The 18,348-nt window shown below is 36.9% G+C and overlaps 1 protein-coding gene across 4 annotated transcripts in view; it reads left to right on the forward strand.

The window, feature by feature from the left end:
* The first annotated feature begins 5,226 nt into the window (after positions 1 to 5,226).
* LOC149261145 (formate dehydrogenase, chloroplastic/mitochondrial-like) overlaps positions 5,227 to 18,348 on the forward strand; it is a 43,621-nt gene continuing 30,499 nt past the window's right edge. The window contains exons 1-6 of one of the 4 annotated variants that reach the window (XM_089421685.1): positions 5,227 to 5,430; positions 5,532 to 6,399; positions 6,496 to 6,569; positions 16,206 to 16,391; positions 16,516 to 16,718; positions 16,882 to 18,156. In XM_089421685.1, coding sequence (XP_089277811.1) covers positions 6,212 to 6,399; positions 6,496 to 6,569; positions 16,206 to 16,391; positions 16,516 to 16,718; positions 16,882 to 17,061 — 831 coding nt within the window. In that variant the 5' untranslated portion in view covers positions 5,227 to 5,430; positions 5,532 to 6,211 and the 3' untranslated portion in view covers positions 17,062 to 18,156. Of the gene's footprint in view, positions 5,431 to 5,531; positions 6,570 to 16,205; positions 16,392 to 16,515; positions 16,719 to 16,881; positions 18,157 to 18,348 lie in introns of those variants that run through there. The other 3 variants (XM_089421680.1, XM_089421683.1, XM_089421689.1) reach the window with 3 other exon arrangements.

The following is an 18,348-nucleotide window of genomic DNA, read 5'->3' on the forward strand; positions in this document are numbered from 1 at the left end:
CAAACATCCGTTCCAAGTGATTGTAGATAGGTTTTGGTTCTTATCTTCCAATAAAAAAAGTTGCTCCCATCAAAGATTGGCAATCTGATGGATCCCACACTTTCTTGATTACTCATGATGATGGATCTCCCTTCAAGAGATCAAGCTTCTTCTGAAGGACCTGCTTTGATACCAATTGTTGGAAATAATATTGGGAGGGGGGGTGAATCAGTATTATCAAATCAATAATTTAATTTCCCAAATAGATTTGTATACGCTACTTCAGCTAAGTGAACTAGTGTGTATACACGATTGTACTTAAATCAACCAGCATATATGCAGAGAACTTTTGATTTACTCAATTTATCAAGCGTTGAACTTTAACCAGTATATTAGAGATTTATTAGACAGTGCAGTAAAAGAAGAATAAAGCATCACACATAAGCAACACACATGAACACCAAGATATAAGGTGGAAACCCAATGTGGGTGAAAATCTCCTGCTGTTGTCGTCTCTGTCTTCTTTTAATAATAAGAAAATTTGTTTACAATCTTGTACTGGTGTAGACTTATACCAGTACACAGGTTACAACCTTCTCTCGTTCTCCAGCTTCTACTGGAAGGGAGCTACAACCCCCTAACTCTTGTACTAGTCGAAATTTTTACTAGTATGTAGGCTGCGACCTACAGAAGGCTACGACCTCCTTTCTTCCTCCAAGGACCATGTTTCATAAATTTTCAAACTGGATCCATCGACAACATCATAACTGCAATTCAATCATCAAATACATCTGCATTACCCAATCATTTTTTGAATCATCCACAACTGAATCAATCAATCACTTTGACAACCCATCGTTAATTCACAATCAATCTGATCATTCAGAAGACTGTCACCAGAATACAGTAACCATAACCCAAAACTCTACAACAGCAAAAAAAAACAACTGAAACATACTTTATAAGGTATACGCTACTTTCATGTGTTGAACCTGTGTGTATATGCGCTTTTCTCAAAACCAACCAGTGTATACATCTGCAAATATTAATTCATAATTCTACAACTATTACAAACTTCAGTTATACCCAGATCATAATATTTACATAATAACACATGCGTCAGTATTCAGATCTAGACTATACATGATCAAACCACATAATGATAATTCATTTCAAGCCTTAAGATCCCGATCCATCATTAGATCACATCTTTCATCAACCTCTAAGGTTCATCCTTGGTTCAGATCAAGCACAACACCATAAGCTAATAACTTTCATACTAGATCTCACACTTCATTAGATATTCAATACTTGCACACTTGGCCTAATGATCTTCAACTCCTTTTATAGTTTTATGCCTTTCTCAATACCATGGACCAAAACCACTTAGGACCAATACCTTGGACCAAATACCTAGGGTCAACACCTCGAACCAGATACCTTGGACCAATACCATGTATCAAAATACCATGGACCAAATACCTTGGACCAAAAACTTAGTTTTCCAAGGTATACATGTTTTTCCTTCTGTGAAAGTGCATGTGTACATATACGCTACTTGTGGTCAGTGAACCTGTGTGTATACGCAGCTTGGTCAAGGTGAACCTGCGTATACCTCTCTTTCTTCATTCTGTGTAGTCTGATCTGTAATTCTTTGTTGTTAACCTATTGTACTGTGATCTGTCATCTAAGTGAGTTGCCATCAAGGACAACACCTGTATCATAATGCGAACAGTTGATGACTAGGGTTTGCAACTCTTGGCACTTTGAATAGTGCAAGTCATCAACCTCACTACCAATAACTCTGACCTCGTCAATGTAAAATTTTCCAAGAACGCCTAAAGAAGGTAGTTGGGAAGCAATCTCACACACCATATTCGCAGCATTGGCTTATGATTAGAATCTAGATTCACTCCTAGAATCCTCACATACATGATTCTCTTATACGCTTGTGAAGTATCCTAAAAAGCGACATGAGGCCCTCCCAATGCCATCAAAACCCCAAACCTATAAGCAAATCCAATAGCCATATCTACTTTGAACTCCCCTAAATAATTTGATAATGTCAAAGGCAATAGATGTGGCCATGAAAACCTTAACACCATTTCCATTTGTATTCTTGACGAAATAAAAGGAATCCTAGACCTACCCTTCGGTTCTAGGATACTATACTAGAACCCCATAGACATCCTTGGAATTACTATAATCAAAATCCTTCAAAACAACCTTCTGGACCTTCATATCAAGGGCACCTAACAGAATCGACATGGCTAATGCTACAATAGTCCTTTCATTGAGAAGAGAAATGTTGGACGTGGGCAAGTTGATGGGACCTAGAATCATCATTTGGAAACTCAATTGTGGCTCCAACCTCCCCTATCTAATCCCGACCTGGTCAATTTTTTGTCTAGCTCTTTGAAGTTTTCTTTTGAGTTGTGTTGACTCGAATAGTGAAAGAAACAACGTGAAAACTTATCCATTTTGTCTTCACAATTTTGCCTACCCAACATCACAACATAATAAACCAACAATTCCCTCAATACTCAAAGAATTAAATAAGGAATTGTATAAATTTTGTGGTCATTTAGTTATTTACCTATGTAATTTTCCATCAGTCATCTTACTCCAGGTATAACCAAACGTTGCAATGGAAAATTTCCATCACTAAGTAACCAACCAAGGAAGAAGAAGGTTACTCTTTGTAATCATAGTCCCAACTATAATCATCTAAATAGCTCATTAAAATCCTCATTTTCTCTACATTAACTATGTCTCAGTTCATACATTATGATTAGTGGATTCCTTCCCATTACTTTCATTTCACGCCGATAAGTTCACTCAACATTGCAACTATCAACTCAATTGTTGACGTTGTTGGTGTTGTTAGATCTACTCCTACATCCATCATATGCCAACATTATGGCTTACAAAATCCCAAAAAAACTCTCACCTTATATGACATATTAGGTTGCATCGTCGATGTCACTTTATGGGGTGTCAATGTCATGCTGAAGGGGATGGAATTTCTGACCTTGGCACCTCAAAATACACTTGTTCCTTCTAATCAAAGGGGATAATGTCATCAAGTTAAATGGAAGGACTATTGGAAATACTCCCACTACTTTCCTTCTTATAAACCCATATATTGTCGAAACACATCAATTCCAACAATGGTTTCTGGAAAGAGGTTCCAATGCATCCTAGCCTCCACTGAGTCGAAAATATACAGGTGTCTCTAACAGGCCCCTCAAAATAAAAATACTCAATAAACTTGTTGCAATTTCCTACTCCAAGGAATCTCCATGGATTGTCATTTGTGCTACTACTACAATAATTAACATTCAAGGCTTTTACTTCCTTGCATGCCCCCTTTGCATTGATGTGATGAAATGCATGGAAAAGGTTGTCCAACAATATGAAAACATGCAATGGTACCTTCCTTGAATGTGACTATTGTTATGTACTTTGCCTTGAATTGCATGACCATACTAGCCACCTAGAAAATTCCATTGCTTTCGATGATATTGCAACTAAACTCTTGGCTGCAACAACAAAGGAATTTTTCCTCCTTTCAAGCGAGCTATAATCTATCATCGACATCTCCACCAACATCAAATGTCATCATTTATTTTTCACCCTTTCTATTAAAATGGACACTTTCAACATCATTGAACGCCTCCTCCCAACCCTTAAGCATTTTCATTTATGTTTAGAGTTTATTTCATGCCTTTTAAAAAAACCCCACAGAAATTGAACTCCTCTATCATGTACCTTCTACTTGCAAGAATTGCCATTGTTCTGGGACATTTATGTTAGTGTACCTTTCTTCTTAAATTTAAACTTGTGCTACATTCTTTAGAAGATATATAGCAACTCAAATTTTGCTTTCCACATTACCTGATTTTGGCGTTCCTTTGCACCTTTCAGTGCAATTGCTAGTAAATATACATTATCTAAAGAAAATCCTCGACATGTGTGAAAACAAGAGTTGTCGCCCTTAATAAATTTGTTGTCACCACATATCTATGACATTTACTTGATTCTTTAGTTTCCACTTAGCAATAAGGTTAACATTATCTTCTAGAGATATTTGTGATTCATTGAATTCACTTTATCTCAATACAATACCAAATTGTGTGATCAAATATATCTGGAGTCATACATTTTATATATCTCGATTATTTTTCAAATGATATTTATATAATATTTAGTTTATGAATTTTCTTTATATTTAGTGATTTAATTTTTAAAAATAATATTCTCAAATTTTTATTCCTTCGATATAACTTCTCACTTTAAAACTAAAAAACCACTACCATCGATATTAGCTATCACAATTTTTTTCTAAATTTGACTTTTAAGAAATAGTAATACTTAAACCTCCTAACATCACAAAGAATACCTAAACATTACTATTTTTCTTATTTCCTTAATACGCGACAGTGAAATCAGATTATATGATTTATATATTATTGACAATGAAATCACTTTCAAGATTCATTTTGAAATTAAAGAACCATATGTTTTAAATATTATTGACGATGAAATCACTTTTACTTATATTTTTTTTAGAGAGAAAATCATCATATGGCCGAAGCCCGCAGATTTTTTTATATATATGGCCGAAGGCAGCAAATTTTTTTACATATGGCCGAAGCCAGCAGATGAGCAGATTTTTACGGCATAGCCATTACAAATATCACCATAGCGAGGAGGCCTCAACGAAACACCTCCGCGGGAATCGAGCCTGGCTGGGAGTGCGAAAGCCATCCGCCCAGCCATCAAATCATGCACGTCACGTGCGACTTTGACTTATATTATTGACGATGAAATCACTTTGAAATTAAAAAACTATATGTTTTAAATATTAAGTTGATTGAGATTGAAATTGAAAATTATGAGAAGGTTTAATAATTTAATAATCAAAAGAATCTAACCGTCCAATCACTACCTTTCGCTTATCTAGATGTTGGTCCATATTTTAATAATTTACTTTGGACGTATCTTCAATCGTCCTTCATCAATCTCATCCACGCCTTCGCTTCTCACTTATTTCTCACATGTCCATGTTAAATCTTGCTTGATTATGTATTTTAACACGTATTTTTACTTTTTCTACTATGACATTTTTCAAAGCTAAATAATTATAATTTTAAGTTAATTTAATTACGCCGTAAGGCGTTTTCCTCTTGGAAGAACTCCCTTATAAGCCACCGTGTCCTATTTTCGACCATTAATCTGATATGTTAGACGATTAAAAGAGATTGTGCCATTGGATCAGATCATTATAGTTGGAATTTTAATCGGTTAACATTGCATGTGCTGGTTGAACACCCTGTTTATCTCATGCGGGAGAGATTGCCCGCTCGAAACCCTTCGCAGACAGTAGTGATGGCTACGCTGGAGCTGGAGTTTCGATTTCCTGATTCACACAGTTGCCCTACAGATTCTGTAGCCTTTATCATGCCTTGACGTGTTTAATTTAATGTTTAATTTAGATTTTAGCTCAATTTCCCATGTCTAATCTGAGTTAAATTTACTGTGATGTGTAGGGTTCCTCCCAGGTTGCCCGAATCCATCATGCAAACAACTTCCCTACTGAATCCGAAGACCCCACAGGAAAATTTATGTTCTAATGTGGAGCGTAAACCCTGGTAAGTGACGACTGACAATTGCAAGAATGCGTAAACCCTGGTAAGTGACCACTGACAATTGGAAGAATTCGATTTGTTCTCTGGTTAGGGTTTTACATTAGTTTCCTTATTTCTGCTCTTGGTTGATCTGCAGGGTGTTATTTCTACTCTTGGTTGATCTGCAAGGTGTTAGGCCCTCTACCGCGAAGGCTAATTTTAGCCACAAGAATGAGGTTGCCTCAGGAATAACTTGGGAATCTGGTCTTTTATGTCCTTCACCATTTCAGGTGCTTACTCACATTCTACTCTTTATTAGGTTGCTTATCTGGATTATTAAACCTTCAATTCCTCGAGGGTGCCATAAGGTATATTGCCAAGAGCAGGACTCAGGAGCTGAACCCAAGGAATATTAAAAACGTCAAGATCTGGATGAGCGCAGCGCTGAGTCGTCAGAATGACTGCAATTCGGCTCTCAAATATGTTAATACTACCCAGGCAGTTGGAAGATCCATGCAAGAACTCATTATAGTTATGAACTTCACTAGTAATGCTCTAAGCATGGTCGATGCTCTGGATACTTACGGGAAGAATATGGTCATATGGAGGCCTCCCAAAACGGAGAGATCATTGAATTATCTAGCACTGCAGATTATTCCCATCATTTCAATAAAATTTTGGGTGTATCAGAGGTAAATGAATTGGTTCCCGACGTTACTGTTTCGAAGGATGAATCCTCCATGAGCATTCAACAAGCTGTGAATAGTGCACCGGATTATTTTGAACGGAGGTTTGTGATACGTATCAAGGCTAGGGTTTATGAGGAGATCGTTAGGATTCCTCCCAATAAGACTAATATCATGTTTGTGGGTGATGGCATGGATAGGACTGTGATCAGGGGGTCTATGAGTGTGCCGTCCTTGCCTGGTGTTCCCACTACATATGACTCTGCAACTGTTGGTAATACTCGTCCTGGTTCCTCTTTCTTCTCCTTCATACCAAGTTAATTTTGTTTGACTGAGTTTGGTTATGGTATTGTGTTTAATGATGGTGTGATTCCTGGCTGATTTTACATGCCTGAATTCCATGTGTTAGACCTATGAACCAAAGGAATCCTTCTGAAGTAGTTAAAACCTCTTTGATTTGAAAAGAAAATACCCATTAAGCTAAGTAGGTTCCTGAATCCCTTGATAGTTCCAAGAACAAAATGGAGGTGTATTCTACAACCTGAGTTGTGTCCACTGCCCCACGCCCCCTGCTCCCACCAAGCGTGTATTGAATCAAATCCATGCATTTGGTACATTTATGATTTAATATGGATACTCGACTCAGTGTGCAGCTTCAGAAATCCCAAATACATATTTCCAGTTTAGCTTCAGAAATCCCAAATGCATATTTCCAGTTTATCCAAATAACATAGTGTTTTGGCTTTTGTCAATTTTACTCGAAATCCAATGAACTGAGCTTTACAGCCTCTAAGAAAGAGGGAAATAGTCATAGACACAATACAGCTAGAAAGGTTCAGGCTGTCTACGTAAGAGGGAAATAGACACAATACAGCTAGAACTGTAAGAGATGGCCTCTTATTTCAATGCTTTGAGTAAGCATCCCTGACTGTACGGGAGATCGTCTTTAGACCAAGTGTTGACCCTGGCTGTCGAAAAAGAGTCTCCATCGTAGGTTTTGAAGCTCCATGGCTACTAGCTTGTGCAACATGTTATTGTTGCTACGGGGTAGTGTAAACTATGTAATGTCTTAAGAGCAGAAACGATTCATCATGCTAAAGGGATTAATAAAGTTTAGTAAAGCAAGAACTTTTTTGAACTTTATGGTTTTATGCCATGGTCCTTTTATTGAAAGAGTGGCTGTCAATGATCAAGTTTGGTGTCTTGAGTCCCTTCTTTAATATTATTTTATAAAAGTTGGCCCTTTTCCTCTGCCTTCAAATTGCAGGGAAGATGGTATTTTTGAATATGCAATTCACATTCCTACAGCGAACTCTTAAGCGTGTCTTCATGAAAATGGCACGTAGCACGGTCAAAGAGCAGATTTGGTCTTGGGTTGGGTTTGATTCCCAGCTTGTAAAATTTTCCAGATGTTGTAGTTCGAACTTCGAAGATGAAAGTACAAAACATTGGTAGACAAACTGCTTAAGAGTCATTAAGCATGTAAAGGGTTAACGGCTGAGTATTACATTTTGTGTGAAACAAGAAAACAGGAAATTAACCGTTTCCCTGAGAAAATGCTTCAGGGACTGCTTGCCAACCTACTTTCTCTCTCCAAGACTCTAGCTTCTTTTTTGGTGACTTGTGTACAAAATGTGGTTGATTGCTGCGACTGCCAACTGGACACCACGTACAGCTCTAGAAGAAGATCAGTGAGAGCTTAAGAACATGTGTTTCTTCTGGTTAAAATCCAGAGTAGTGTGGATTATGTATGCTTTTGTATATTTTAGTAGTACAATGGTTGTCTGAAGGATCCAATGGCTACTTAAATGTAGGTCTCTTGTCGCACAAACAAAAATATCTTATACATCAATTTGATGTCTCGGTTGGCTGTGACCTTAAAAGTTGGATTATTAATATATATCCCTAAGGGACTGGCACCCCTCTCAAAAGTTTGTAGATCTCTCAAAGGTCTGCAAGTCTGGTCATGGATGCAACTACCTTTGATACAGTTGCAGATTCTTTTATGGATCCTCTTAATGAGCCCAAAGGGGTCTAATCACTTGTTCAAATCTTGTAGTCAAGGAATGCAGACAGAAGGTGTGCCTTTCCCATCATGTTGCTTACAACTGTTGCCTGAAAATGCCAAAACACAATGCCAATGCCCTGCATGCTAGATAAAGTTAATAACAGTCTGAAGAAAGGTACAAATATAGATGACAAGACCTCCTTCTAGGGAATCAAAATGGAAAATGACGCTTAAATATCCAATCAACGAATTAGAATTTCACCACTGAAGTTCAACCCAGATTAAATTGCTTGCTAGGAAATGTTGATCTAGAAATCATCAACAAGAATTCAGATGGGAGAAGAGAACAGTTGAAATCCAAGATTGCTTTGAATGCACTCTGTCAATTGCTAAAACAAGAACAATGCTTTTCTTTAGATTGTGGGTTGTTCAAGAGAGGAGAACTATAATATTTATTTCTGCAGATTCGGTCCTCTTAAGGCATTTAAAACAGAAAACATTTAAAGATAGTTTTACATTTTAAGGATAAAATATCTGGAACCTTTCATCGTGACACCTGTAATGTCATTTAACAGGCATTGAGCTTTGCAAGTTTGATCCTCAGGTTACACCGCAGTAGAGCATAATTTCCAGGGTCATACACTAAAATTATAAATTGGATCCTGGGGTTCTGCTGATAACTGTACAAGCATGTATATGTTATTTTCAGACAGAAATGGTTTCCCCTGTGAAATCATCTCCAAATCAACTACAACAGCAGGGAAGGTTTACTCAACATCTCAACTGCAAGCTCTCTCCACGAGAGCAACGACTGACAAATGATGCAAGGTAAACTTCTGAAGATGTAATCTAAGGTTAGATTTTTCGATTTTCTTTTGCCTGAGTTTGGTTATGGTATTGTGTTTAATGATGGTGTGATTCCTGGCTGATTTTACATGCCTGAATTCCATGTGTTAGACTTATGAACCAAAGGAATCCTATTGAAGTAGTTAAAACCTCTTTGACTTGAAAAGCAAATACCCATTAAGCTAAGTAGGTTCTCGAATCCCTTGATAGTTCCAAGAACAAAATGGAGGTGTATTCTACAACCTGAGTTGTGTCCACTGCCCCACGCCCCCTGCTCCCACCAAGCGTGTATTGAATCAAATCCATGAATTTGGTACATTTATGATTTAATATGGATACTGAACTCAGTGTGCAGCTTCAGAAATCCCAAATACATATTTCCAGTTTAGCTTCAGAAATCCCAAATGCATATTTCCAGTTTATCCAAATAACATAGTGTTTTGGCTTTTGTCAATTTTACTCGAAATCCAATGAGCTGAGCTTTACAGCCTCTAAGAAAGAGGGAAATAGTCATAGACACAATACAGCTAGAAAGGTTCAGGCTGTCTATGTAAGAGGGAAATAGACACAATACAGCTAGAACTGTAAGAGATGGCTTCTTATTTCAATGCTTTGAGTAAGCATCCCTGACTATGTACGGGAGATTGTCTTTAGACCAAGTGCTGACCCTGGCTGTCGAAAAAGAGTCTCCATCGTAGGCTTTGAAGCTCCATGGCTACTAGCTTGTGCAACATGTTATTGTTGCTACGGGGTAGTGTAAACTATGTAATGTCTTAAGAGCAGAAACGATTCATCATGCAAAAGGGATTAATAAAGTTTAGTAAAGCAAGAACTTTTTTGAACTTTATGGTTTTATGCCATGGTCCTTTTATTGAAAGAGTGGCTGTCAATGATCAAGTTTGGTGTCTTGAGTCCCTTCTTTAATATTATTTTATAAAAGTTGGCCCTTTTCCTCTGCCTTCAAATTGCAGGGAAGATGGTATTTTTGAATATGCAATTCACATTCCTACAGCGAACTCTTAAGCGTGTCTTCATGAAAATGGCACGTAGCACGGTCAAAGAGCAGCTTTGGTCTTGGGTTGGGTTTGATTCCTAGCTTGTAAAATTTTCCAGATGTTGTAGTTCAAACTTCGAAGATGAAAGTACAAAAAATTGGTAGACAAACTGCTTAAGAGTCATTAAGCATGTAAAGGGTTAACGGCTGAGTATTACATTTTGTGTGAAACAAGAAAACAGGAAATTAACCGTTTCCCTGAGAAAATGCTTCAGGGACTGCTTGCTAACCTACTTTCTCTATCCAGGACTCTAGCTTCTTTTTTGCTGACTTGTGTACAAAATGCGGTTGATTGCTGCGACTGCCAACTGGACACCACGTACAGCTCTAGAAGAAGATCAGTGAGAGCTTAAGAACATGTGTTTCTTTCGGTTAAAATCCAGAGTAGTGTGGATTATGTATGCTTTTGTATATTTTAGTAGTACAATGGTTGCCTGAAGGATCCAATGGCTACTTAAAGGTAGGTCTCTTGTCGCACAAACAAAAAGGTCTTATACATCAATTTGATTTCTCGGTTGGTTGTGACCTTAAAAGTTGGATTATTAATATATATCCCTAAGGGACTGGCACCCCTCTCAAAAGTTTGTAGATCTCTCAAAGGTCTGCAAGTCTGGTCATGGATGCAACTACCTTTGATACAGTTGCAGATTCTTTTATGGATCCTCTTAATGAGCCCAAAGGGGTCTAATCACTTGTCCAAATCTTGTAGTCAAGGAATGCAGACAGAAGGTGTGCCTTTCCCATCATGTTGCTTACAACTGTTGCCTGAAAATGCCAAAACACAATGCCAATGCCCTGCATGCTAGATAAAGTTAATAACAGTCTGAAGAAAGGTACAGATATAGATGACAAGACCTCCTTCTAGGGAATCAAAATGGAAAATGACGCTTAAATATCCAATCAACGAATCAGAATTTCACCACTGAAGTTCAACCCAGATTAAATTGCTTGCTAGGAAATGTTGATCTAGAAATCATCAACAAGAATTCAGATGGGAGAAGAGAATAGTTGAAATCCAAGATTGCTTTGAATGCACTTTGTCAATTGCTAAAACAAGAACAATGCTTTTCTTTAGATTGTGGGTTGTTCAAGAGAGGAGAACTATAATATTTATTTCTGCAGATTCGGTCCTCTTAAGGCATTTAAAACAGAAAACATTTAAAGATAGTTTTACATTTTAAGGATAAAATATCTGGAACCTTTCATCATGACACCTGTAATTTCATTTAACAGGCATTGAGCTTTGCAAGTTTGATCCTCAGGTTACACCGCAGTAGAGCATAATTTCCAGGGTCATACGCTAAAATTATAAATTGGATCCTGGGGTTCTGCTGATAACTATACAAGTATGTATATGTTATTTTCAGACAGAAATGGTTTCCCCTGTGAAATCATCTCCAAATCAGCTACAACAGCAGGGAAGGTTTACTCAACATATCAACTGCAAGCTCTCTCCACGAGAGCAACGACTGACAAATGATGCAAGGTAAGCTTATGAAGATGTAATCTAAGGTTAGATTTTTCGATTTTCTTTTGGATTAAATTTAATATGGTTCATTTGTTTTAAAATGGGTCCCACGATGTCACCTTGCTGAAGCACCACTTTTCTTCCCTTAAAAGCAAATATTAGCAGGTTCATTGCTCCCTGTACACTGACAAGGAGCAATGCATCGCCCTTGTCCTTACTGCAAGGAGCAATGATTGCCTAATGCCCTTCAGCAGCAATGACCTGGTCAAGCTTTTAGATTTGTTCATTTTTTAGGGGATCACTTTGAAGAGGTTTGAATTTTCAATTACCTCATCTAGTCGCTTGGGAACTCGTACTAAACTTTGAATTCACTAGGACAAAGGGTCTGGAATCATCCTCTCCTCTCCTCTCCTCACCAAGTCTATATAATGAAGTCATTCCTAAGGGACAGAAAGAAAGCTCTCTCTAAGATTTTTCAGCAGCATGTAATTATCTCTCTCTGGAGTGGCTTCATTATATAGACTTGGTGAGGAGAGGAGACGATGAATCTAGACCCTTAGGTCTTGCCATTGCCAGCCCACAGGGCTTTCCAGCCTTGTTCTTTCATCACTGCTTTTTCTCATAGTAATGATAAAATTCAACTATTTTGATTCATTGTAATGTATGGTTCAAAATGCTGGTATGAAAAATATATGACAAAATACACATAAAAATTGTTACAGATGTATAGTAAAGGACTGGAATTTCCCTTTAGATTCAATTTATTGTTTTTATTAAATAATTATTTACTGGATGCATATAAAAATAAAAAACAATGTTTAATCCTTTATTTTTAAACAAAAATATAATAAATTTAATTAGATTGAACATTTGCAAGGCACTTGTTTAGAAAATCCAATTCTCTTAGGTTTGGGCAGATGCAAATTCAGAATGCTTATGACTGAATGTTGTGACTAGAGGAGAGATTGCTTGTTGGATTCTCAGGCATATCCCTTACAAAGAAATAAGTCATGTTTTGCTGCAGAAATATCGTCTTTACTTGAAGAGACTGAACGGTTCGATTCCGGCACCATATCCAGTGGCTTCGTTCTAGAAAGGAAGATCTTTTAGAATCCCATCAATATCAATGTTTAGAACAATTTTCACTGCCCACTCTGAAGGGCAATGCATTTGGACACCTAGGTAAAACCTGATAATCATGTGTGTAAAGCAATGCTTACTGAACAACACCCTCCCAAAAAATCCCAACTACAATAGCATTCTTTCTTTTTTTGCAGTTGTTGTTGATGAAACATGGTGGTCAAATTATATATGGCGGTCCACTAGGTCGCCATTCAATCCATGTCATAGAGTACTTCCAGGTATATGATTAATGTTTGCTAATGCAGCATATGTTATTAAGGCATCTTACAGTTTATTCAAGTCTCATTGAATTTAGCAACTTGAAATGTCATGGACAGGCTATTGAAGGTGTGACAAAGATTACTGATAAATGTAACCCTGCAACATGGATGCTAGAAATCAGATCTAGAGCTGTTGAGGAGCGCCTTGAGATAGATTTTGCTGAAATTTATAAGAAGTCTCCTCTTTTCCAGTAAGTCTAGATCAAACGCTCTTATAATGCCCATAACAGATTTCAAAGAAATATGAATATCATATTCATGGATGTGCTATGGAAGAAAAACGGGAGGTTATATTGAGGGGGATATACATATCTCTGGTTTTCCAAAGGTAAAGGAGACATTTGCCAGGGTTTCAGATTATTGCGAGCAAAATGATATTCACTTTCCTCAGATAACAGTATGAGAATCAGTAGTGTTCTCTGCTTACTTGCGCCTTTCACCAGAAATAGATACCAAGAGCAAGCAGGTAAATATTTATGGTGATTTTAATGTCAAAAATATACTCCTGATGCAACAGAAATGTTGAGAGCCTCTTATGAACCACCTGTGGACTTTAATATAGTTTCTTTCTTTCATTCTTAATATTGGGTTTCCTAAGATTGAGATTGTTCTATTTAACAGATGTTTGTGGATGAAGTGCTAGAGCTTGTAGAGCTTGATAGCTTGAGAGACACATTGGTGGGTATTCCTGGTGTGACTGGTCTATCAACTGAACAATGGAAGAGACTAACCATTGTTGTAGAACTTGTTGCAAATCCTTCAATCATATTCATGGATGAGCCGACATCTGGTCTGGATGCCAGAGCTGCAGCTATCGCGATGCATACAGTTAGGAATACAGTGGACACAAGCCGAATTGTAGTCTGTACTATCCATCAGCCAAGTATAGATATTTTTGAAGGATTTGATGAGGTAAGATACATCTCTAACTCCTTACAGGTTGTTAATATAGCCAAATCTGAAATTGCGATCAGACACCCACAAAAAAAATATGAAAGCATGCATGAGACCACATGTCATGGAAGGAAAAATATTTTTCACTAGAAATCCAAACCACTGACAATAATCATAGGGGGCCAATTGGTAGTGATATATCTAGAGTTCGGAGAGCTATATTTAAATCTCAAATCCAAGGCCATGGAGTAAAATATTTAATATCAAAGGTCTTCAGCAAAATGGCTTGTTTTGAAAAGGTTATAAGATGGATTGTAGGAAGAAGTAGATGGTTCTATAAATTTCTAGAAAGGAAGATCTTTTAGAAGCCCACCAATATCAATATTTAAAACAATTTTCATTGCCCACTCTGAAGGGCAATGCATTTGGACACCTAGGTAAAACCTGATAATCATGTGTGTAAAGCAATGCTTATTGAACAAAACCTTGCAAATATTTAATGATGCTTACTTTCCCAAACAATCCCAACTACAATAGCATTCTTTCTTTTTTTGCAGCTGTTGTTGATGAAACAAGGTGGTCAAATTATATATGGCGGTCCACTAGGTTGCCATTCAATCCATGTCATAGAGTACTTCCAGGTATATGATTAATGTTTGCTAATGCAGCATATGTTATTAAGGCATCTTACAGTTTATTCAAGTCTCATTGAATCTAGCAACTTGAAATGTCTTGGACAGGCTATTGAAGGTGTGACAAAGATTACTGATAAATGTAACCCTGCAACATGGATGCTAGAAATCAGCTTTAGAGCTGCTGAGGAGTGCCTTGAGATAGATTTTGCTGAAATTTATAAGAAGTCTCCTCTTTTCTAGTAAGTCCAAATCAAACACTCTTGTAAGTCACACTCACCATTGCTTATATATTTTCATCAAAATATATATGTGTATATCTTTATATTTTTGTTCTACTCTCCAATTTTGTCCCGAATTTTTTCCTTATCCTTTCCCAAAACTTGGCCTCCCCGAATTTTCCTTGATTATGCATCTGGTAACGCTTGGAGGGAGCTGTGCTAAACGCCATCTCTTTCTTTAAACTGTTAGAAGCCCCCCAAATGCCCTGTTTCTTTCTGTATCCATGTATACCACTAGGCTATATGTGTTCTCTGTGTTGGTGAAGTGATAACATGGAATTTAAATGCCCTACTAGGCTACATGTATTGTGTTGTCAAATTGGCCCCGTGAAACTTGAAATCATGATAACTAATTTGGAATTGCGATTTTTTATCTGCTAACACTAGAGTGCTGGGACACACTCATCATCAAGCTATGTACACCAGACTTCTTAATAAATGAATAAACTGTGGTCTAATTGTTAGCAGGTCTCATTTGTCTAACTGTAGTTACTAGCCATCAAAAGCACAGAAAAAGATTTAGAGCTAATGCTAAATGTGTATTAGCAGGGTTTTTCTTGGTAGAGTTTCTTTGACTGCTGGACAGGGCACCATCTATGTTGATTCTTGTATTGTAGAATCTTCTTGACAAACAGTTTCCCTTGAAACCTGAGACAACCTTCTAACTCAACTCATATGTCTTTGACCTGGGAGGGAGGTATTATTATATGGTACCTAGTAACATCATACTCCAACTCCACATCACCTGGAGTCATCTTTATTTTTCGGGTCCGGAAAAATATTGTCCCATAGTTTAGGCGCTCCAAGCATCTTGCTAGCCCCTTGCAGATTTCCTCCCTCTTCCCAGTTTTTCTAGATGGACGACAAGGGTAGTAACCAACTGCTCGCTGAAATACCAGTTGGTAACCCCAAGGTATTTAATGATATTTGCTCCCGTGAAGGGCCACCCACCCCTTGGGATATAAAATCGTGTTATTTGTTGTTGTTATTGATATGGATGAATAGTTTATGTCCTAGACTTCCTTTTGTTCCTCATATCCTGAATAATAATCAATCTAGATGGTATCATATGTGCTGCTTCAAAAAGAGAGATTTACAGAATATATATCTTGTCGAACAAGTCATAAATGACTTCTGGTTATTCACAATTGAAGTTGGGTGGTTGTTTAATCCACAATCCAATCTATTATTTTTCTAGTATGCCTTCCCTTTCCTACTTCTTGCTACCATGGATCGTCGAAATCAGTGTATTGCTTGCTTGCTTTTACATTTGAGAATTGTAACCCACTACGGACTAAAGTTACACAATTAATTTCCTTTGCAGAACTTGAAAAGCACATACCTGATGCACATGTTTTGATTTCTATGCCTTTCCACCCGGCCTATGTGACAACAGACAAGATCAAGAAGGCAAATAACTTAAAGCTTCTTTTGACAGCTGGTATTGGTTCTGATCACATTGATCTAAATGTTGCAGCAGTCGCTGCTGTGACTGTCGCACAAGTTACAGGTATTATTTCTGAAATTATACCGCTTGTCACTGCCCTGTTCACGCTATGGACATTTTGGTATGAACAAGTTTCTGCAATGATTCTTCATAATTTAACTGACACCTTCTTCAACAATTTTTACAGCAAGTAATGTGGTGTCCGTGGCAGAAGATGAGCTAATGTGCATTCTCATATTGATGCGAAACTTTGTGCCTGGATATAAGCAAATTGTTGAGGGTGATTGGAAAGTGGCAGCAATTTCTTACAGGTCATATGATCTAGAAGGGAAAACTATTGGTACTATTGGTGCAGGGCGTATTGGCAAAGAACTACTTAAGCGTTTGAAGGTATTCATTCTTAGGATCTAGTACTACTTCATGATGTTGCAAACTTCTTTTCAAAAATCAGTGCTCCATAATTCTTATGCATGCATGCTGTTTGTTTCAAAATTTCAACCTAATAATAATAAACATTACATGATGTTGAATTGAATTGCGTTCCTTTGTACAGCCCTTCAATTGTAAGCTTCTTTACCACGACCGTCTTTCTATTGGACCCAAATTGGAAAAGGAAACTGGAGCAACATTGGAGACAAATCTTGATGAAATGCTACCTAAATGTGATGTACTTGTCATTAATATGCCTCTTTCTGACAAAACTAGGTGCGCCTTATCACAATTTCATAAATAATCTCTCCCATTATTCACTAAGACATCAATAGCACCTATATATTTTATACAACTTGTGAACAAAAACCTAATTATTGTTTCTCTTGCCCTTTCCTTTTGGTTACAATAGGGGAATGTTTAACAAGGAAGATGTTCTCTACGAAGCCTAGCTTCTCTCTCAGAATCTTAACATCCCCTTTGCAAAGGGTTTCATTAGAATGACAACAACCCGCATTTAAAGCATTTCTCCACCCCTCTCCTAATTAGAAATACAATTTTGGGTTCTCTACTAATTTTCTCCACACCCATTTAATCTAACAATGGACATAGAGCATGTATATTTATACCTGTGTTGGAAATACCATTTTATACTTTAATGTTTATTATTTTTGTTTTATTATTATTACTTGAATTTCTTCTTAACAAGTGGTTGTGTTTCTTTTGGTTTTAGTGAAAGTATGGGCTCCAATGTTGGCTCTCTTATTATGGAGTATAATTCATCTTTGAGAATTTTTCAATTATTAAAGTAGGTTAGTCAATTGCTTAAAATATTAAATTTATTTCAAAAAAAAATTGTTACTTTATAGGTTAGACACTGGCTTGAAATATTAAACTTATTTCAAAATGTTTTTGTTACTTTATAGATCAGATTTCTTGGCTCTATGATGAAAATAATGAAGGGAAAATACATGTTAATATGTTACTTGTGCTCTTTCACTGAAAAATACACGGTGAGAGAAAAATGCATATTATGCTAATTGAGGAATGTTTTTCACTTGTCGAACTTATAGTATTGAATTTAACACACTAACACTTTACAACAATGAACTAACAGTATTCGTGATGAAAATAGCAATATGGAAGATTTATCTACATAATGAAAAAGGCAATATGGAAGATTTCGCTATGTTCCAAGGCATTTCTTAAAATGTGGATGTGACAAAAGGTTGTTGTGGAAGTTGTTGTTTGTATATGGGAAATTTCTTGATCATTGTGTATAATCCTAATGTTGATAAATATGTCTACTAAGTGCTTCCAGCTAACGGGGCATTGATTTGAGCGTTCAATATATTTTTATTCTTTATCAAAGTATTCTTTTGTTGTATTTGTATTTTTCAATTTATGCCTTACGGCGTTTCCTTTGCAACATCTGGTGCAAATGCTAGTTATTTTAAACTTCAAATTAAAATTAGTTAAATCATAGCCAAAATTAATAAATATACATACTAGTCAAACAATTTCCTAATTAATGTGTCAACGAGCGACCGTTGCATGCTTGTGCATTTGTTGTGGTAGTGAATTTCAACCC

This window comes from Pinus tabuliformis, chromosome 6, assembly GCF_031772625.1.
Source record: "Pinus tabuliformis cultivar Carrire ecotype Pingquan chromosome 6, CPIR1, whole genome shotgun sequence".
NCBI classification, from domain to species: domain Eukaryota; kingdom Viridiplantae; phylum Streptophyta; class Pinopsida; order Pinales; family Pinaceae; genus Pinus; species Pinus tabuliformis.